General features: G+C 38.9%; 1 protein-coding gene across 5 annotated transcripts in view; it reads right to left on the reverse strand.

Moving 5' to 3' along the window:
- LOC127455105 (protein quaking-A-like) overlaps positions 1 to 22,298 on the reverse strand; it is a 134,978-nt gene extending 112,680 nt beyond the window's left edge. For all 5 annotated transcript variants that reach the window (XM_051722703.1, XM_051722699.1, XM_051722700.1 and 2 more), the window contains exon 1: positions 21,889 to 22,298. In XM_051722703.1, coding sequence (XP_051578663.1) covers positions 21,889 to 22,033 — 145 coding nt within the window. In that variant the 5' untranslated portion in view covers positions 22,034 to 22,298. The remainder of the gene's footprint in view (positions 1 to 21,888) is intronic.
- Positions 22,299 to 23,510: the final 1,212 nt, after the last annotated feature.

The following is a 23,510-nucleotide window of genomic DNA, read 5'->3' on the forward strand; positions in this document are numbered from 1 at the left end:
TGCAGTCAACTTGTCTCTACTGTGATTGGATAGACAAACCTGCGCAAAATGGAAAACGCTATTTACATATTCCATTAGCGCCTGAGGTAACTGAAAATTGTCTTTTAGCGAAGTTTAAAAACATTGGTGGATAATTCAAATGCTTTCTACCACTTTAACAGTCAGGGTTTTTTAGCGACCGCCAAAGCTAAATTATTATTCCAATGGAATAATTCATGGGATGTTGTTTAATGTATGTGTAACAAATCTGCAAGACAGCATGTCTGTTGTGTTCTTCACATTGCGATAGCAGAATTAACAGAAAAAGGCAAAAACACAAAACACAGCACTTTAACAATGGATAACTGTAACAACCTCATCACATAATTAAGTAGTTGTATCCGGATAACGGAAATGTATTTGCATTTACACCTTCTTTGAATGTGGTCAGAATCCATCCCTGACCACCTCCAAATGTGGATACGATCCAAATACGATCTGTTCACAATGCATCTTGGGTGCATTTACACCTGTAATTTAATATGGTCAAGTGCTATCCAATAGCGATCCGACTATTGAAAACACATGTTAATGTAGGGTGCGAATGGGGCCCAAGTAATCCATTTGTAGACTGATTTCACTTAAGTGTAACAGCGTAGCTCTGTGGCTCGATCAAAAAAAGTTTGTGTGCCCCATCCAGCATTGCAACATTGGCTCATTCAATGGTGTGATTTTGGGCAAGACGTTTGTACAACCAACTGAAATACAGCAAGTTTTTTGGAATCTGTTTGAAAACAGTGATTATTTTTGCAAATCCATTTGGTGTCGCAAGTGCCATAGAAATTACACACTTGAGCTGTGGTGTCAAAAAACAGATATTAGTACTAAACCAATAGCAGCGTGAAGGAGAACAGAACTGATCTCATTCTGTGGTTTAGTAAAGCTCCTCTCGTCTCTGATGTGGTGGTCAAAAGCTAGCGGAGGAGGAAACTACTGGCTTGTGTGTCTGCATGGTTCTACTCTTCCTTTTCATCATTCCTTCATTTTTTCCTGTCCTCTATCAGTGAGAGATGAAGTGGCAGGGCTGCATTCCTCCACTTTTAATTAGCAGGAAATGAGGACAGCCAATGACAAGGACCATTTACACAAGTGTGAGAGAGAGCAAGTGTGATCTCAAGGTGCTAGTTTCACTAAGTAACTGATCTCATAAGAGATCCCTGGAGACACTGGATGGCAGACAACACAAAGTGTCATCCTTCACCGAAGTAGTAATGAGAGCAAAGCACTCTGGGTAACAGCACCACAACAATGAAGCTCCCAGACAAGCCCAGACATGGCTATGTACGCCAGCCACTCTTGAACATATTTCAAACCTATTTTATACAGAGGCAAAAAATAAAGAGTGACAGAGTATATTACAGAACTCGTTTCTCACTTCCTAAATCAGAAGTTTCATTGTGAATCCTAATGTTTAGTTATTCTATGCTGCCCATGTCACAAGATGTAACCTATGAAACGAGTGATAAGGTCATGCAGTGTAGATTTGTAAATGTGTAAAACAAGATAATTTGCATTTTGTCGTGAAGAATTGCTTCAGCAAGCCAAAGCACCAATCAGAGAGCAGTGCTTTCAGAAGATTCAGTCATTTAAATAAGGCTGCCTAAGGAATCGTGTGTGTGTGAGTGTGAGAAAGAGAGAGAGAGAGAGAGAGGATTAAACACTCCAGTATTCCATTGTCAAAGAGGAAATATTTGAGAAAGGCAATTCTGCTCTCCAGCACACACACACACACGTAACAAGAAACTAGAAGCAAACACTATGCATGAGGAAAAAATGGATTCACAAAGTTGTGATTCAGTAGCTGTCATGATGAGTTCTGTCTGCTGTGAGCTTTCAAGTGATGGTCTTAAGGATAAGAACAAAAACAATAGGGGGAAAAAAAAAAGTGTAAAATACTAAATGCCGCGTGTGCATGTGACGCTGGACTAATGCAAACAGACAGACCCTGTTATACACTTTTAAGGTGAGTCTGTAGTTAAAAGAAAAGAGATGCAGCCCTCTGGCAAATCAAAAAAAAAAAAAAAAAAAAAAAAAAGGAAAAGAGGGAGAAAAGAAAGGGAGGAGACAGAAATGGGAGGAAGTGTCAAAAAGACATCTGCAGAGGTTACAAATTTCTGTGCCACTAGAAATACACTAACGAAAACATTCTAAGTGATTTTCAATTGGTGGCTAGCAGATCTGTTCGGATCAGGTTGCGCACATCAGGTCTGAAAAAAAAAAAAAACGCTAAATGCAAATAATAACATAAAACCAACCATATACACTCACTGAGCACTTTATTAGGAACACTATCTGCCTCAAGGTTCCACGTGTTGGGCATTGAGATGCTATTCTGCTCACTACAATTTAGAGCCCGACCGATATGGGATTTTTGAGAGCGTTACCGATTTGAGAGAGGAAAAATTCACTGATTACCGATATATTAAATTTTTGAACTGGAATGAAAATAGACCTTTTCTATGTGGACTGTTCACCGATATGACTATGTAAAGATACTCAGAAGGCCGCTCTCTTAAATATTTTTATTAAAAGAATATTTGACATTATTATTATTATACATTGTCAACATTCTAGAAATGAACACTGAGAAAATAAAGAATAAATAAAAATACAATAAAACACTTAATAAACATCAGTACTGTATGTTTAGTATCAGTAAAATGCTAACCATTTAAATAAAGAATAAATAAAAATAAAATATAGCTAAATAAATATCAGGGGTCGGTTGCACCAGCTACACATACGTTACAACTTAGCCTAGTTGTGGCGTAAATGGGCACTAGGTAAAAATGTATATACTACTAAATATTTGAGCGTTGCACCATTACATTTATGTAGGACGTAACCCTACATATAAACTAAATATTTACGGAAGCCTCCGACCAGGAGTAACTGATGGAATAAAAAAGCAGACTCATTTAATGACATCAATGAGCTCATGTTTTGCGTGACAGGCTCCAATCCTTTCGACATATGATGTTGGTATTTACACTCGTTTACATTTACGAGAGACATTTTAATTTTTTTTAAACATCAGTAGTACTGTTTAGTATCAGTAAAATGCTGACCATTTAAATAAAGAATAAATACAAATAAAATATAGCTAAATAAACATCATACTCTTCAGTATGAAACCGATCTAACGGTGCAGTTTTCAGGGTGCGTCGCCCGGTGTCAAGTTTCAACACATTCAAAATATATATAGGATATTAAAAATGAATATATTTCTATTTTTCCAGCCTGTTGTATTAGTATTTATCACCCCTCATTTATTTTAGATACAGTTCCTTTATATTATTATTTACACAGGGCAAATATACTATTTATTAAATCTACTTTTATTACGTATCCTATTTTAATGTCTGGAAAACCAGACTTTTAAATATTAAATTTTATAAATGCAACGACTGGAATTGTTCGGTTGAAGGGGGTACCAAACTGTGAATCCTGAACAAAACAGTTTGGTGAATACATGGTTACAAGCTGACAAAGTATGAAAGTAGCTACGTGGTTAGCTAGTTAGCTATAAGCTCGTTGCCACAGAGAACAAAAGATGGACTTTATTTACTTTCCAGCACTGCGTCCCACCAACTAGGTAACAGCGTAGCGTGAAATCAACACTCAGACACAATCCACCACCTCACCGTTGTCTGCTGAGCTGCAAAAAGATGCTCTGCTTACCTTTCAATCTGCAATGTTACTGCACTGACAAACTATAGCTGGCTAACATAGCAAACAATAGCAAAGATAAACATGAGTGACATGGTTGTCAGGGACAGGGTTAACATTATATTAGTTATATAAAATGATGGGGTCATTGTTTATTAACTTTCCAGTATTTATTTCACAAACTTTACTGAGAAGACACTGCTGAACTCTGCCCTGTCTGCAGAGCCACCGTCAGCTCAGAGTCAGCTCTGTAAACAATGGAGTCGGAGCGCGTTCTGCTGGACAAACTATGTAATGACATAAATTCTAAAGCATTGTTTTCTGCATTATATGTTCTGAAAAATAGTTTTCATATCTGCACAAATCGGTAAACATATACGCCGATACCAATATATCGGCGAAAGGCCAATATCAGCCGACAATTGTACAGGGTCGAACCAGTCTGGCCATTCTCCGTTGACCTCTCTCATCAATAAGGAATTTCCGTCCGCAGAACTGTCACTCACTGTAAGTTTTTTGTTTTTAGCACCATTCTTAATAAACTCGAGACTATTGTGCGTGAAAATCAAAGGTAATGATTAGCAGTTACAGAAATACTCAAACCAGCCCGTTTGGCACCAACAATCATGCCGTGGTCAAACACTGAGATCACATTTTTTCCCCATTCTGATGGTTGATGTGAACATTAACTGAAGCTCCTGACCCACATCTGCCTGATTTTATGTACTACACCATATGCATTGGTCACATTACCACTAATCACAACAATTACATTTTAACCATAACAGCACCGTATCTTCACGCATTTGCTTAATTAGTGATTTGTGTTACAGCAAAATGCCAAAGACAGTAAACAAATCACATATATTAATGATTTCTCACTGGAGCAGTTTTAGAGCTTGTAGTGGATATATTTTTCTTATTTTTGAATGTATCTCTACTGTGTGTGATGCTCTCATGGTTTTTGTCACAATGACCTTTTGATATTGACAACAGAACCTTTTTAAAACAAATATGTTAGCAATTCACAACTAATGTCATTTTGGTAACATTATATAAAGGTTCCATTTGTTAACATTAGTTAAGGCATTAGGTATCATGAACAAACGATGAACAATATATATTTTACAGCCTTTATTAATTATAAATGTTAGTTAATAAAACTACAACTGTTCATTGTTAATTCATGTTAGTTCATAGTGCATTAACTAATGTTAATTAATACAACTTTTTAGTTAAGAAATGTAATAGTATACAGTTGAAGTCAGAAGTTTACATACACTTGGGTTGTATTAATTAAATTAATAAACTCATTTTTAACCTCTCCACAGATTTCATATTAACAAACTATAGTTTTGGCAAGTCATTTAGGACATCTACTTTGTGCATGACACAAGTAATTTTTCCAACAATTGTTTACAGACAAGTTTGCATATATCAAGTTATTTTTGCCTTTAAGCAGCTTGGAAAATTCCAGAAAATGATATCAAGCCTTTAGACAGTTAGCCGATTAGCTTCTGATAGGAGGTGTACTGAATTGGAGGTATACCTGTGGATCTATTTTAAGGCCTACCTTCAAACTCAGTGCCTCTTTGCTTGATATCATGGGAAAATCAAAAGAAATCAGCCAAGACCTCAGAAAAAACATTGTGGACCTCCACAAGTCTAGTTCATCCTTGGGAGCAATTTTCAAATGCCTGAAGGTACCACGTTCATCTGTACAAACAATAGTACGCAAGTAAAAACACCATGGGACCACGCAGCCATCATACCGCTCAGGAAGGAGATGCATTCTGTCTCCTAGAGATGAATGCAGTTTGGTGCGAAAAGTGCAAATCAATCCCAGAACAACAGCAAAGGATCTTGTGAAGATGCTGGAGGAAAAAGGTAGACAAGTATCTATATCCACAGTAAAACGAGTCCTATATCGACATAACCTGAAAGGCTGCTCAGCAAGGAAGAAGCCACTGCTCCAAAACCGCCATAAAAAAGCCAGACTACAGTTTGCAAGTGCACATGGGGACAAAGATCTTACTTTTTGGAGAAATGTCCTCTGGTCTGATGAAACAATTTTTACTGTTTGGCCATAATGACCATTATGTTTGGAGGAAAAAGGGTGAGGTTTGCAAGCCGAAGAACACCATCCCAGCCGTGAAGCATGGGGGTGGCAGCATCATGTTGTGGGGGTGCTTTGCTGCAGGAGGGACTGGTGCACTTCACAAAATAGATGGCATCATGGAGGATGGAAAATTATGTGGATATATTGAAGCAACATCTCAAGACATCAGCCAGGAAGTTAAGGCGCGGTCGCAAATGTGACTTCCAAATGGACAATTACCCCAAGAACACCTCCAAAGTTGTGGCAAAATGGCTTAAGGACAATAAAGTCAAGGTATTAGAGTGGCCATCACAAAGCCCTGACCTCAATCCGATAGAACATTTGTGGGCAGAACTGAAAAAGCGTGCGCGAGCAAAGAGGCCTATAAACCCGACCCAGTTATAAGAGTTCTGTCTGAAGGAATGGGCCAAAATTCCAACAACTTATTGTGAGAAGCTTGTGGAAGGCTACCCAAAACTTTTGACCCAAGTTAACAATTAAAAGGTAATGCTACCAAATAATAGTGTATGTAAACTTCTGACCCACTGGGAATGTGATAAGAAATAAAAGCTGAAATCATTTTCTCTACTATTATTCTGACATTTCACATTCTTAAAATAGAGTGATCCTATCTGACCTAAGACAGGGAATGTTTTCTATGATTAAATATCAGGAATGTGAAAAACTGAGTTTAAATGTATTTGGCTAAGGTTTGTGTAAACTTCTGACTTCAACTGTATGTTGTAACAAACATCAAGTTAATTAGTTCTTGTTAACTCAGTAATGTCAAATAATGTTAATAAATGGAACCTATCTGTAAAGTGTTACCGTAATTTTACTGTGTGCTGCATAAACATAACTGCACAATATAACTTGCAAAAGTGTGGCAAAGGGCACTTAAAAAAAATAAAAATAAAAAAAAAGATCTGGGAGATCGGTATCGGCCTCAGATTTCCTGATCAGTGCACCACTAGAAACCACACACACACACACACCCACCTCCCTCCATATAGGCTGACCTCATTCACAACACATGCCATTTGTCTTTCCATGTCTCTTTTTTCTCTTTCCCACCATCCCATTCAGTTCGACCCTAATATTGCTCGCTCTGTGCACACAATCAATCAGTTCAGTGCTGTGTTGACCCCACTAACACACTAACCCTAACCACAAAGCACAGCTGTAACACATTCTTCCTCTCCCATGATGCTCCTTTGTTTTTGACACATTTAAGAGCTAATCGAGCACAAATGCAGCAATGTAACGAAGAGCTCGCAGACAAAGACAGACAAAGCTTTGTGCAGCAGGAGAGGACTGTGGCAGCTTCTCGGTTACACATGACAGCAGAATTGATGGAGAGCGATATAACATCCATAGTGCAACAGAAATCTCTCTCCCTCACACACACACTCACATACACTTGGCTGTAGAAGAACATTAAAATTACTACAAGTGACTATAAGTGTCAGTGCCTATTCAGTTTCTGTTTAGATCACACACAACTACACAAACTAACACACACACACACACACACACACACCAGTGTCATCTGTCTGGAGTAAACAGCTGTTTGTACTAGGGCTGCGGGCTGCAACTAAATTATTTTGATTATCGATTAATCTTTGATTATTTCTTCGATTAATCGGATAAATAACTAAATTCCCTGTATTTTATTAAAATTATATTTTTTAAACAGAAATGATAAAGGCGTAAGGATTTGGTTCGGTTTACTGTACTGAACGATTCTATACTCACAAAACTGAACAAAGCTTGAATAGTTATGTTTGATTTGTATTATTATTACTTTCAGAACATATGCAAAACAGTTCCTTTACTTGTAAAAAGTACTGTTTATTAACTAGCAAAATGATCCATCAGGGAGTGGAACAAAAAAAAATCAGCCCAGCAGAGGGCAATGGTGACACAAGAATAGAAATATTAATAGTTTTGCCCAGCTGAAAAACACATTATTATGCTTGTACATTGTCACTGATTACATGCATTTTAAACATTTTAAATGAATATTGTAAGTTTTAAAACCACATCTTCACTGATTACATGTTTCTAAAGTATTCTTTTCAAAACTACATTAAGGGTAAGGTAGTGCATGCTTATCCAGTAAAATAAGATTTGTCATTGTATGCATTTACTGGTGAAACATTACATTTGGCAAAATCACAACTCTTAGCATTATTATTCATTATATTAAGTATTTTATACAGTTTAATATAGTACAATCATCTGCAAACGCAGTGCAAATTCACTCTTGTGCTGAAAAGTCTCAATGGTGCTCATTGTATTATATGCGGTTCCATGGAGAGAAACGATCTAAAACACTTCAAAAACCGGCACACATGACCATGACATCCATGAAAGCTGCACGATTGATTACATTGAAACTGAAAGCGTGGTATGATGTTGCACAAGTTTAATCAAAAGGATTGCACTCCCTTTCTCCATTGTGATCTGTTTAATTGACGCGGATGCGTGCGCCCGTTTGCTCAGAGAAGTTTAATTGAGACTTGCATGTGGTAAAACAAACAGTTTTGCGAAATACGTGCCAGATTTTGCATTCATAACATGTACACATAAAACAGAAAACAGCAGTGAAATGTAAGTCATGTACTGAACAGAAACAACTCAAGCGCATCAAATAGCACACGCCCCGTTTCAACGCACTTGATGCAACAACTGCTCCACATTAAACTGCATGCTTGTTATGTTCTTCTTTGAAGTGTTTATAAAGTGCTCATGCGCTGGACATCTTGGGTCATGTTTTTTCCGCTTCAATTTGTCTGTCATTTTTCGAACGAGTTTCATCATGCAACATTTTCACTGGGCTGTAAAGTGACATCACTGGCGGAGCTTCTCTGTGCTCGCTGCATATATCCAACTAATCGATAATTAAATACACTGTCGATGATCTTCATTATCAATAATTATCGATTTTATCGATTAGTTGTTGCAGCAATAGTTTGTATGTGTTAAGCACTCTAGAAGCAATCTGTAATTGGTTTTAGTTCCGGAATGTTGATCTGTTGTTCGGAATATTCTAAAGTAAAGCTACATTCACGTAGTGTCAGAATTAAGGCCAAAACATACTCTATGCAAGTACATGAACGCAGATGCATCTTGCAACGCAAGCTCGATTTCACGTGTTGCATTCTAGAATGTGTCAGACCTCAATTCATAACTTAACGTGACTATGGTGCTAAGGGAGCAAGGGACGCTAGAGCAAGATTAGTGTGAACTGTCTGCCTCTATGGTGTTTTCTCTTTCAACTCAACTAATATGTTCACTACCTTTAATTGTTGAGGCTAGGAATGTGCTACGATGGTCGACTAATCAACTAGTTGTCCATCAATATTTTTAAATAGTGGTGAAAGTAGTTTCAATGGGAGACGCAATTCTTTTTTTTATCCTCTTTTCTCCCCAATTTTGGAATGGCCCATTCTCAATGCGCTCCAAGTCCTCGTGGTGGCATAGTGAATCTCAGTTGCCTCCGCGTCCGAGACCATCAATCCGCACATCTTATCACATGGCTTGTTAAGCGGTTTTGTGCCATTCCTTATTGGAGTGTTCCTTATTTCTTTTCTTACTTTAAAGTTTCCTCTGAACTTGTAAAGTTGAATACGTTATAATACCGCTGTTTATCTCGAATCGGCAGGTGTAAATGCTTCTTGTTTTACAAACTGTCCCTAATTGACTAGCAGTATTAAAATAGTCAGCATTTGACTGATACTAAACAGTACTACTGATGTTTATATAGCTATTTATTTTATTTTTATTTATTCTTTATTTAAATGGTCAGCAACTGACTGACACTGAACATACAGTACTGATGTTTATTTAGTTATTTATTCTTTATATTCTCAGTGTTCATTTCTAGAATTTGTTGTATTGCCAATTGACAATGTATAATGTCAAATATTCTTTGATGAAAATATCTGTTTAAGAAAGCAGCCTTCTGAGCACCTCTGCATAGTCATATTGGTGCAAAATCGGTGCACAATCCACATAGAAAAGGTCCGTTTTCATTCCAGCTCAAAAATTAACTATATTGGCCACCATATCGGTAATAGGTGAATTTTCCCCCTATAAAATCAGTGGCCAAATATTGCAAGTTTCAGTTGAAACAAAAAAAAATGCCTCTCCACCAGAAAAATGGTCAGAACTGCATACTATGGACAACAGTGACATTAGGCAAACTGAGTTTGATATTTTAACATGCTTGCGCTTCAATTTGAGATGGTTTGGATGTAATGTGGTAATTGTCTTTAAACCAAAGTGAATAGGCCTATGGTTATGTATGATTGAAATACCACAATCAAAAATATATTAGTGTGGACATTGCCAAAAAACTCAAGAATGTGTTCCGGAATGCTATCGTGTGTGTGTGTGCATACAGAGGAATTACAGCAAGAGACGAGAGAGAAATAGAGAGAAATATTCCATAGAAAAACAACAACTATGATGAAACGGGAACTAGACATGAGTGAAAAACCCAACCAGAATGAAATCAGTCTGACAATTTACTGTAGAACAGGCAAAGACAAACAACCAACTTATCACAATGACATCTCTGTGCTCCCATGAGGCCCAGCACACGGTACGCTCTGATTGGCCCTCTATTAGGTAATACAGTCAAAACAGTCAGGCAAAAAAAAATCAACATGTTTGGTTTGGAGAAACAGATTTCTGCAGTGAAATAAAACCTGCAGTGTTACATATCTGCTGCTGAGAGTGAATTGGAGGTGAATAGTTTAAATCACAGGATGAGACGGTCAAACATAACCACCTCTGGCCGAGATCAGTCCACAAAGATCAATTTAAGGACCATTTTAAAGCCCAGAAAAAAAACGAGAGCAATCATAATTACGACTAATTAAAGCATTTAAAGAGATAGAACAAACACTGGAAGGATTCGAGGGCTTAATGAGATCGTAGAGGAGCGCAGAAAGGAACACTGTCTGATTTAGCCAAACAATTCTTCTGTTACTCCATTAGAGAAAGAACGATGAAAACAGTAAAACACAGACAAAGACAAATACAGTCTCCAAGCTGCTGACTGGGAAAAAAAAAAATGAGAGAGAGAGAGAGAGAGAGAGAGAGAGAGAGAGAGAGAGAGAAAACAGGAAAGAAACTGCATGAAAAGGAGTGTAAAGGGGTGTGGAGATATTTCAGGCAGTTGTGGAATGTGAAAGGGCGAGGCCCTTCCCCCAACTTGAGAGAAAGCGAGATGGTAAACACTAACCGCTCCTGGACAGTTTCTCCCATCCAAATTAGAACTGCTCACAGTAAAACTACAGACACACACTATAAAAGCGTGACTCTTGGATATATTTTGCTTTTTGTTAAACTGTTTTTCACTTCATATGAAAAGGACTACTCCCCTTCCAAAAACACCGAATCAGCTTCTTACTGTGTGAGAAGGCCCATGAAAGCCTTGCTGTTCTCCTCCGGGGAGCATATGAGTGTGAGTGTGTCGTGGTAGTTAGGGAGTCGTGACTGTCTGAATCATTGCATCAGGTTCAGTCTATCACACTCCAAGCTATGGTCGCTGTAAAGGAAATTGTGATCTGGCCCAATAAACAAGAAAAATTTGTAGATTAACTGTTGAATGAACAAATGCCGGCCAAAACAAATTCTTCATTAAAAACTTTGGAGGGTGTGTGCTGGTGTTTGTGTGGCATCAGGCAGACAACAGTGCTGGCAGGGCCGAGTCAGATAAGAACCCTGTGTTTGCGAGAAAGAGAACCCCCTGATAACGGGGCACAGCCCGAGGCAAACAGACATGACTTTATCAAGTGCCACACAAGGGCCGAGCCAAGGGCCAGTGCGTGCGCACGCGCGCGCACACACACCCACCCCACAGTACCACTGGGGGAAAGGGAGAGGGAAAATGAGACTCCTCCGTTCCCTGTGCTAACCCTGTCAACCTTTTCCTGCCATCCAATTTATCACTACACAGCAGGACACAGAAAAGGAGAGAGAAACAAAGATAGAGAGAATAAAATTATCTCCACTCACTCTAGTGCAACTTGGCTCGAGCCGTACCTGAGCTAATGGATCTAGCTAATTAAACGATGCTCTAAGGCGCTGGGGGGCTCCCACAGGTCTCAGCCTAAAAGAACCACTTCCTGTTGGCACCCAGAGCTACTGCTGCTAGAATTCTAGAACTTCTTGAACTCTACACCTCCTGAGGCATACAGCAAAATGAAACGGGCTAACTGTAGACTTGTAATCATCATGTGATGTAGGGATTGCACAACCAGCTAGCGGTTGCTGTTAAACCTAACTACAGGATATGTACAGTCACCCCAACTACAGGGTTCATTTTGCAATAATGGCCATTTGACTGTACATTATCCCACTTAATAAATGGACAGTTGAGTTGAAATTGTTATCATGTGAGAAGGGACCACAGAGTGATATGAGAGACATGACACTATTACAGCTACATAGAAAATCGGTTGCCTGGGACAAAAGTTCAACAATACACTTTAGCGTTCGTTATTAAAAAAATAAAAAAAATAAAAAAAGACTGCAGAATGCAATGAATGATCAATCAGATTTTTTTTTTTTGAAAGCCTTAACATATACACTCACTGAGCGCTTTGTGACACTATGGTCCTTATAAAGTCCCCTACGTAGTCTTCTGCTGTTGTAGCCCATCCACCTCAAGGTTTGATGTGTTGTGCATTCTGAGATGCTGTTCTGCTCACTGCAGTTGTACAGAGTGGTTAACTGAGTTACCGTAGCCTTTCTGTCAGCTCGAACCAGTCTGGCCATTATCCGTTTACGTCTCTCATCAGCAAGGTGTTTCGGTCCGCAGAACTGCCTGCTCACTGGATGTTTTTGGCACCATTCTGAGTAAACTCTAGAGACTGTTTCACGTGAAAATCCCAGGAGATCAGCAGTTACAGAAACAGTCAAACCAGCCCGTCTAGCACCAACAATCATGCCTATAGCAATAACTATTGTGCTACTATTTAATATATTTGGCGAGTTTCCAGCTCCATGGTTGTTATTTGCCGATATTGTGGATCACCATCTGTCAATGACTGTTGCAATCACATCGCGATATATGCCAGATATAGTTTATATCCAATTACATTGTCTTATCACCCAGCCCTACACAGTACACTGTAGGTTGGAGCCATTGTGCAAGCCCAATGCAGATGAATGAGAAACAAGCACGTAAAAGATAATATATCCATGTTTGAATCACAATACACCAAGCATAAAGAATAAGAACTGTTACTCAAGTTGTACATCCCAAGAAACTTTTAAACAATCTTATTGGAAAACCTGTATGGAACAAACCTACAGCATGGACTGTGCTCCCTTCAAACTGACCTGTGAAGGCATGATCAGCGGCAGTTAGAATACAGCCAGACATGCAGAACAGTTGTAGGGGGAGGGTGCATTCTCGTTCTAGAAAGAATTTGATAGGACAAGGTTTCTCAACCTCTATGTGACGTCATGGATGTTCCTGAGACTTTTTAGAAGGAAAAGAGAGACTGCAGATTTTAAATGCTTATATTTTCTGAAATGTTTTTTTTTTTTTCAATGTTTAGAAGTACACTAGCATATTGATGACCATAAAGCTAATTAAAAAAAAAAAAAAAAGACTAAAAGCAGCTAAACTTTATTTTGATTTCACAGGGTCATTAAAGTCAGTAAATAATTTTTTGATGATGAATGATTTGTGAAACCACAAAGATTAAATTTCTATGAACTTGACGTGTTTTAAACTAGATTTTCATAAGATTTCTCTTTTTTTTTTCCCACAGTATTTGTCAATGACCCAAAAAATTTACCCCTGAGACATAAAAATGCCATATGTTGAAAAAACACCCATATTTTTCCCAGAAAAAGAGAGCACACATACCATTTCAAGACCCAATAAAATCCTGACAACCTATGTGACCATGTGAAACCAAGATCTTTAACCTTGAATTCTTCCCAAATGCACTTCCCTACATCGCCATGTCTGTTTTTCACCCCGCCTTTTTCACCTCGAGCACTGGACTCAGCTGCCACCAACTTATCAAAGACAGCTCTAAAAACACCCGCAGGGTCACCCCTGAAGATCACAAGCTCACTGCAAAACTGTCCTTCTCTCGTCAGCCTGACACACACTCAAAAAACACACAGTGCACAGAGAGAGAGAGGGCAGTTGTCTTGTGCAGGGATCAGAGAGGGCGACGCTAAGGGTGTTGCTTTTCTTTTACCATAACAACAGCTGCAAACACACTCTGCTGGAGTAATGAGCATTTTATGCAGCTGTCATGAGAACTCTTATGAGGAGACAACTGAGAGAGTGTTCAACATTTCACCTCCAAACCCCCTTTCAGGAGTATATACCTTTTTCTGTATTAAAATACATTCTCCTATCCCAGCATAATATGCAGAGACAGCTATTAATAAGCCAATCATAGGTTAATTTTCTCAAACTGTAAACACTGTTTCTGTGGGCTGTGAAAATTGCCACTGGCTCCTAAACTGAAACAATAAGGAGCCAAATGGCTGTTTTTAGTCGCTCACAAGATGAAATCTGACGAAACCACATTATGAACACACACACACAACCCGACTGTCGCCAGTGGCAACTAGATTTTAAATTATAGTCGCAATAAATAATTTTTGGTCGCATTTGCGACCATTTTAGTCGCAGTCTGGAGCCCTGGTATATAATCTATGTTTTTTTAAGCAAGTGAGAGGAGTAAAGAGCACTGTTGCATATTTATTTGCACATTTATTTTGCTACGAGTATATTCCAAACGAACTCCCAAACCAAACTTCTCGTTTTACAATGCCTGGATTAATGCCTGGATAATATAACACAAGGTACAGTAATATAAATACATGTGAAATAATATACATTAAGAATAGCAGTATAGTATATACTAAATAGGATGTATATATTCAAAATATAAAACACTGCTCACTAGGGATGCTCCAATTGATCGTCCACCGATCGTATCGGCTGGTATTCACGTCCTATGACTCAATCGGTTATCGGTAATTTGGCCGATCGCATAAACCGATCGCTTATGTCGCAAAAGACGCGCGGCTCACTTAAGACTTCATCAGCACTGTCATGGCATCACAGAGTGTGGGGAATACTGACAGTGCTGGAAGACAACAAACTTGATTCAGCAGTTAAGAACGATGCAGTGGGAGAGGTATGGCAAATATGAAAATGTTGTGTACTATACTGTTAATGGGCGTTTCACACGAGACAAGGCAAAGGATAAACAGCGCAAGCTGTGAAACGGTCCTTATTATCGTTCATGGCGGCAGCTTCTCAATCTCTGCCGGGCATAGACATCTCAGTTATAATGCGAGTTACAAGATGTGGTGCAATTCACACATCTTTATTAAATATCTCCTGATTAAACGGCATTAACAATAGTAGCACCTGTAGAGTTCAAAACATGCACTCTTTTTCCGTTTTCCTTTCATGTCTTGCCCGCATGAGAGAGCGTGTTCCCCTTATTAAACTTTAAGCAGCAACAAGTGAAAAATGAACTATTAATACAATCATCTAACTAAATGAAAAGGCAGGGAAGGAATTTATCAATATAATAATTAATTATACAATATTAAGATACCATAACAATGTATTCAATATAATGCAAAAATAAAATAGAAATAAAATAAGGAATAATAATAATTATGAATTAATGACAACAAATCAATAACCAAAAATGTCACATTAAGTTTAATTGCACCTATAGGTAACCATTTTGTCTTCAGTTTGACACTAAGCTTAATTTTTTTATCTTAATATAGAGAAGATTTTGTTAGCCTATACTTCATTTAAAGTAGGGATGCACGATATATTATTGACCGATAACCGGAAAAATCAAAATATTATTATTGCTCCGATAATGGAAATGCCGCCAATATTTTCACCGCTCATTTCTTACTGTTTATTTGTTTGCAGCTGAGAATCTCAGACTGCCTGCAGCGTCTTTCTTCTAGGTAGAGACTTGGCCGCCCCAAGCACACACAGCCTGTGTGAGGAAGAGCCAAGCTCATGTCGCTGTGTGGATTATTTCAACATCTCTGCACCTTATTACATTGTTTTGGGTCTGGTTTTAATTCTGGATTATCTGCTGTGAGAAATGACATGCCATTGGGATTATCTGCTGTGAGAAATGACATTCCATTTCCCATATTCTGTTTGTTTCATGAGGCAATAAAAGAAAACACGACAAAAACATGTATGTATATTACTTGGGGCGATAATTTTCACTTATTAATGAAACAAATAGAATGTGGGAAACTGCACATCATTACTTGCAGCACGGCACTGTGATTAAAACAAAGCCCAAAACAACCTAACACGGTTCATAGATCTTGAAAAGTTTCACAGAGTGGCTTGAGATGGCTAAAATCACTAGTCTGTGAATGAAACAAATGTGCTTGTTTTATATTACGAGTTGAGACTTTTAGAACATTATGACTCATGACTATTCGATCTGTATGGGGTTCCATATTCCCATTGGGATTGTTGTATTCACATTTCATAAATCAAACAGTGAAACTGTTACAGATGAGCGCTGTAACAAGCGTTTGAATGAGATGCGCATAAGAACACATACATACAGTTGAAGTCAGAAGTTTACATACACTTAGGTTGAAGTCATTAAAAATAATTTAACCACTCCACAGATTTCATATTAGCAAACTACAGTTTTGGTCGTTTAAGACATCTACTTTGTGCATGACACGAGTGATTTTTCCAACAACCTCCACAAGTCTAGTTCATCCTTGGGGGCAATTTCCAAATGCCTGAAGGTACCACGTTCATCTGTACAAACAGTAGTACGCAAGTATAAACACCATGGGACAACGCGGCCATCATACCACTCAGGAAGGAGACGCATTCTGTCTCCTAGACATGAACGTAGTTTGGTGCAAAAAGTGCAAATCAATCCCAGAACATCAGCAAAGGACCTTGTGAAGATGCTGGAGGAAACAGGTAGACAAGTATCTATATCCACAGTAAAACGAGTCCTATATCGACATAACCTGAAAGGCTGCTCAGCAAGGAAGAAGCCACTGCTCCAAAACCGCCATAAAAAAGCCAGACTACAGTTTGCAAGTGCACATGGGGACAAAGATCTTACTTTTTGGATAAATGTTCTTTGGTCTGATGAAACAAAAATTGAACCGTTTGGCCATAATGACCATCGTTATGTTTGGAGGAAAAAGGGTGAGGCTTGCAAGCCGAAGAACACCATTCCAACCATGAAGCATGGGGGTGGCAGCATCATGTTTTGGGGGTGCTTTGCTGCAGGAGGGACTAGTGCACTTCACAAACTAAATGGCATCATGAGGAAAGAAAATTGTGGATATACTGAAGCAACATTTCAAGACATCAGCCAGCAAGTTATGGCTCGGCCGCAAATGGGTCTTCCAAATGGACAATGACCCCAAGAATACCTCCAAAGTTGTGGCAAAATGGCTTAAGGGCAACAAAGTCAAGGTATTGGAGTGGCCATCACAAAACCCTGACCTCAAACCAATAGAAAATTTGTGGGCAGAACTGAAAAAGCGTGTGTGAGCAAGGAGGCCAACAAACCTGACTCAGTTACACCAGTTCTGTCTGCAGGAATGGGCCAAAATTCCAGCAACTTATTGCAAGAAGCTTGTGTTAGACTACCCAAAATGTTTGACCCAAGTTAAACCCAAGCGGCCATCACAAAGCCCTGACCTCAATCCAATAAAAAATTTGTGGGCAGAACTGAAAAAGCGTGTGCAAGCAAGGAGGCCAACAAACCTGACTCAGTTACACCAGTTCTGTCTGGAGGAATGGGCCAAAATTCCAGCAACTTATTGTGAGAAAATTGTGGAAGGCTACCCATAAAGTTTGACCCAAGTTAAACAATTTAAAGGCAATGCTACCAAATACTAACAAAGTGCATGTAAACTTCTGACCCACTGGGAATGTGATGAAAGAAATAAAAGCTGAAATAAGTCTCTCTACTATTATTCTGACATTTCACTTTCTTAAAATGAAGTAGTGATCCTAACAGACCTAAGACAGGGAACGTTTTCTATGATTAAATGTCAGGAATTGTGAAAAACTGAGTTTAAATGTATCTGGCTATGGTGTATGTAAACTTCTGACTTCAACTGTATTTTTAAGTATACAACTGTCAAGGGTGTGTATCAGCTGCATGCCCAATGCCTAAGTTTGCCAACTGATTAGTGCCACCAACGTGCTGGATTGAGCTGCTGCAGCAAATGACAAAAAACTCTTATCCCATTGGTCAGTCAGTATTCGTCCAAAAAAAAAAAAAGAAGAAAAATTCAGATTCTTGCAGGCGATTTGTCGGACCTGGGGTAAATGGCGCCATCGGAATCCATTGTTCTCGTTCAAAAGCTCGTTCAGAATAAACAGAATCACACAGAAAAAAAATGGGTTTGGTGTTAACAGGCCTTTAGACCGGCCCCAACAATGTTACTCAACCAATGGTGTGAGTTAGGGCTGGGACTATCTATTTGTTTGACCAATGGCAGATAGTATTCAGAAAGCGGTTTTGAAAACGGTTCATTTTTTTCAATTCGGTTTGGTAGCGCTAGCATCACAGAAATTACATCAACTTTAAATATTGGGTTTACTTACATAATCTCTCACAAGATGTTTAATGATGAAACAATTAAGAGCAAATCAGCTGTATAATCTCTCCTTGAAAGAGCAACACAATCGTGTGCCTTTTTCAGTTACTGTGCAACATCTAGTCCTCATTAGGGCCGAAATGATTAGTCGACGTTCACAACGACAACAATAAAAATTTGTCGACAATTTCCATTGTCGAATAGTCATTTTATCACACTTAACATGAGATCACATTAAACTCTAATGATTGCACACAAGAGCAGCACTGAAGCTCGCGCCTGACTGAGGAGAGGAAGAACTACACAGCTCACAGTTCAGATGCCCTCTAAACTTTAAGGTGATGTAGATCACAAAGTATGAGGGAATTATAATGCAAAAATACTAAAGTAAATACAGAAGCACTCTCATTGTGGAATAAGTGGAGCTGGACAAAACTTGCGTGCCGAGCGTCTATAAAGGAAACACCCCGGCGTTAACTGCAGTTATATTTAATGTGTTATAGCTTTATTAAAGTTCAAATAATACGGAAGCAGATCATGTAAATAACTACAAACTCCGAAACTGGTATTTCTCTGTGTGGTCAGTGCCTCTCGTATGAGTTGCGCGAATGTCCCGATCTAATGGGGAGAGATTGAAACTGCACCCGACTGAGGCACACTGTATCACGGGGACGCTCGTCCCTCGAGTGCACGCTTAATGCAGCTAGATTATAACGTGATGGCTCTTGTTGAATCATAAAATATATCACTGTGCATTTCTTATTGTGAAGAAAATTGGCAATAAGCAGCTTTATTAATAAAAGAGAGGTTTTTTTTTTAAGTTAAAGATGGATTAAAGTGAACAGAAAGGTAAGAGAGGGTAGTCTTTGCCCCATTATACACTGCAACAAATACGTTTTTGTTTTCCAATATAAATATCTAAAACTCCTTTAAAACAACATACATTTTCTTTAGCAGCTATACTGCAGAAGAAAAAATTGTTACCTGAGAATGTTGAATATAATATTAAAGCGACTAATATTTTAAAATATAAAAATCCTTAAAAAAAAAAAAAAAAAAAAAAAAAAAAGATGCATTCACCTGAGAAGCAGCATATAAATTATATTTAGACTTGCTTTCAGAGAATAGATCTTGAATATAAGTATATTTGGTCTATACTGCACTCGCAGAAGTATAACCAAGTGAAAAAAAACACACTTGTATACAAAATCCACTTATTTGATGCATTCTCTTAAAGCAAGTCTAAATATCTTATGTTGTTTCTCAAGTAAATGTATCTTGTTTTAAGGATATTTAGACGATTTTAAATGGAAAACACGACAAAAACACTTGATAATACGATTTTTTGCAGTGAATTTCTTTAAATATTTAGAGGTATGTTTAAAAGATGGGTTTGTCCTCTTTATTGTTAGTAAGCACGTTTAATACAAACTTTTAAGTCAGGCACAAGCTGAATAATCGGTTAAGAGCTAATGATCAATCCTTGCAATAATCGCTGTATAGTCGAATAATCGTTCTAATAATTGTTAGATTAATCAATTATCAAAATAATCATTAGTTGCAGCCCAAGTCCTTATTCACAGAATTTGAAAACGAACCCTGATCTTAGATCGGTATAACACATAGGCACGAACTCTAAAACTGCAGCAGTGAGAGCAAACATCCCCCCAGAACAGATGACACTGTGCAAATTTTCCTCCATGAGCATTAAGTCAGAGTATTTACCGTTACAAATACATGACTGGTCCACATCACCTTGAGCTGCTCATTTGCATAGCTAAATCAGAATGCAAATTTAGTTGAGCTCAGCTGAGATTTACACCTAGCTCCATCCATGTGTTCAAAGAAATGCGTGTCAGGAAAAATGAAGGATTAAGTTGTCCTCAACTCGTCCCATTTTTTTTTTAAAGGATTGAAACAAAAAACAAATTACACCAAGAGTGGAACAAAGTGCAGGTAAACAGAGTTGAATCAGTTAAGATACACAAACATGAGGCAGACAAGCTGTATTACTGCAGGAAGAACTAACATCTCACTGTTTGGTGGCGGAGCAGACAGCTTTATGAGAAATCTCTCATGAAGTCACTAAAAAGTACCAAGGAGAAGATTTTTTAACAATAGCACACTCTCTCTGTGCCATTCACACATAAAAAAGCACGACTGTAGATGTAAGGACTAGATTCAATGTGCAATGTTTGTCACCACAGCTCTCTTCAGTCTCTGATTTTGACATGTCTAGAAACAGACACTATTTTTACAAAATGTAGTCCAGCTGACCCCATAACAGTCACTAAATTTCAGTTAGTACAAGTCCAGCTTTATGTCTAGACCAAAGCTAAATAACCTCAGTTTAACCACTCAAAATCTAAACTGTGGTTTCTGGGGCTGTGTGTCCGTATGTGGAGAAGTGATCCGTCAAACCAAACTAGTTCAACCGGTGACGCACATGGTGATTTTGCAACATGTTGAGAGAAAGAGCACAAGCAAAGCTAATACTGGATAACATTGCGGCAGTCTTTGCGGCCGCTCGCGTCTCTTTGTTACAAGACAATCAGAGCCGCGTGTTTGCATGACAACAGTAGGGGCACTTTTGTGGCTTGTAAAACTGTAATACATACGGATACTCTGTGTTGAGGAATTCCAACCATCCGGATCAGAACTGTCTCTCTTTAAAATCCCTGCTAATAAACTACTCGCACTTCAGACACAAATATAGGATGTGAATAAAAGCACGGTCGAAATATGTTGGTATAGAGACACTAGCTGCAATAACGGAGAGAAATCTGCTACACATCACTGCCACCAAACCTACTACCACTCTTTCAATCTCTCCCTTAGGCGCATTCACGCTGCATGCCTCGAAAAAATCTTTAAACTGCAAACAAACAGCTAACTGTTCAGAGTAAATCCTTTGAGGTCAGTAAAGATATGAATACTGTGCTATCAAAACCCTGACCAAATACACATTTAATGACGAGCTTTTCTTGTGCGTGCAGCTACGTGACTCAAACCCCCCAAAAATTAAAATAGCCATACGCTCAAATTCCAGCTAATGTGTTGTTAAAAAGCACAATTTAGCACCCTGCCACAAATAGACTCGATTTAAACTATTGCAGCCGATATTCTGATGGTAAAGAATTAAAAGTGGGGCAAATATGACAGAGTAAAAGTTGTTGGTGATTAGCAAACTGCTAACAGCGCTAGCGACCCACTCTTTCACACTTTTCAGGGGTGGGGGGGGGGCAACTTTTCACAAACTAACGGCTCAAAAAGACTTCGGTTTTAATCAAAATAACACAAAAAACACGCCCGTTTTAAAACTGAATCTCTAACCACTTTTTTGAGTCTCTTTGTCTGCACACCAAGAGTTTGTAAAGTTGTGAAACACCACACACACACAGTTCATAAACACACTCATGGTTCCCTTTCACACACACAAGTACCTTCGTCCAGGAGTCTCTCCAGGTGTGTGAAGATGCCGCACAGGTTTGGTAAACTCGTCATGAGCTTCTTCTCGTTCAGTAACTGCATGAGATAGTCAGGACTCGGCCTCGGTCTCTCCTTCACCTCCATCTCCCCGACCATCATCTTTGCACACAAACCCTCACAATCCTTCCCCAGGGAAAAAAAAAAAAGAAAAAAGGGAAACACAAAAGAAAAAATAACGGTGCAGATCAAATCCCTTGTTCCCTCTCCACGCTGCGGCGACCCTCTCCGGATATAACGGCTGATTTTGTGCGGAGATGAATAAACACAAACCCTTTAGTCTCGCGCTCTGTTTCTTTCTCTCTGCGTTCGATAGACTCGCGCGATGTGGCCTCGTCAGGTACTACTCGGTGTACTGAGCTCTCGCTGTAACTACGGACTGCCACCGTGAGCGCTCGCTGAGGCGCCTCCGAAAGTGTCCGACCCTCCGCACGAGGATTGGCTGCATGCGCGAAATAGGGCGGAACTTCGCGCCGCGGAGACGCGTGTGATGGCCAATCAGCGCATAGTTATGGAGAGGCAGGGATAGTGTTTTCACCATATGAATCGGCGGCAGAGATGATGGACAGAGATTAGAGCCAATGGCGCGCAGCCCCAAAAAAAAACGCATGAAGTCATTGGCTGGGATGATTTGTGTGGATTGCTGGGACAACTTGTCTCTGACAACAAGTGTTTGTATTGTGTCTTTTGACAGGGTTTGTACTTGTAGTTTCGTGGTTTGTTTTTTTATATTTATATCAGAATTGCCATCTTTGGATACTAAGCTGGAGGGATATTCTGATGTTATGCAAATCGCAAAAACAGGCAAATCGTCATTCAAGCGCAGGGGTCCCCGTGCCCGCGCACCTTAATGTGTACTTACACATATAGTGCACGTACTTCATATTAGTAGGCCTTCTATCTTTAATTTCTAACACCAAAACAAGACCTCATCCTACCCTACAAGGCCAAGGACGTCACACCGTCTTTTTCCAGGTAGCCTGTATTTCTCCTGAGGTTACCTGTGGGTTTTTCTTTGCATCCTGAACAATTATTCTGGCAGTTGTGGCTGAAATCTTTCTTGGTCTACCTGACCGTGGCTTGGTATCAAGAGATCCCCGAATTTTCCACTTCTTAATAAGTGATTGAACAGTACTGACTGGTATTTTCAAGGCTTTGGATATCTTTTTATATCCTTTTCCATCTTTATAAAGTTCCATTACCTTGTTATGCAGGTCTTTTGACAGTTCTTTTCTGCTCCCCATGGCTCAGTATCTAGCCTGCTCAGTGCATCCACGTGAGAGCTAACAAACTCATTGACTATTTATACACAGACACTAATTGCAATTTAAAAAGCCACAGGTGTGGGAAATTAACCTTTAATTGCCAATTAAACCAGTGTGTGTCACCTTGTGTGTCTGTAACAAGGCCAAACATTCAAGGGTATGTAAACTTTTGATCAGGGCCATTTGGGTGATTTCTGTTATCATTATGATTTAAAAAGGAGCCAAACAATTATGTGATAATAAATGGCTTCAAATGATCACTATCCTTAAATAAAAGACATATTTTCAAAATCAATGCCAAAAGTTCAAAATTT

This window comes from Myxocyprinus asiaticus, chromosome 17 (assembly GCF_019703515.2).
Source record: "Myxocyprinus asiaticus isolate MX2 ecotype Aquarium Trade chromosome 17, UBuf_Myxa_2, whole genome shotgun sequence".
Lineage (NCBI taxonomy): Eukaryota > Metazoa > Chordata > Actinopteri > Cypriniformes > Catostomidae > Myxocyprinus > Myxocyprinus asiaticus.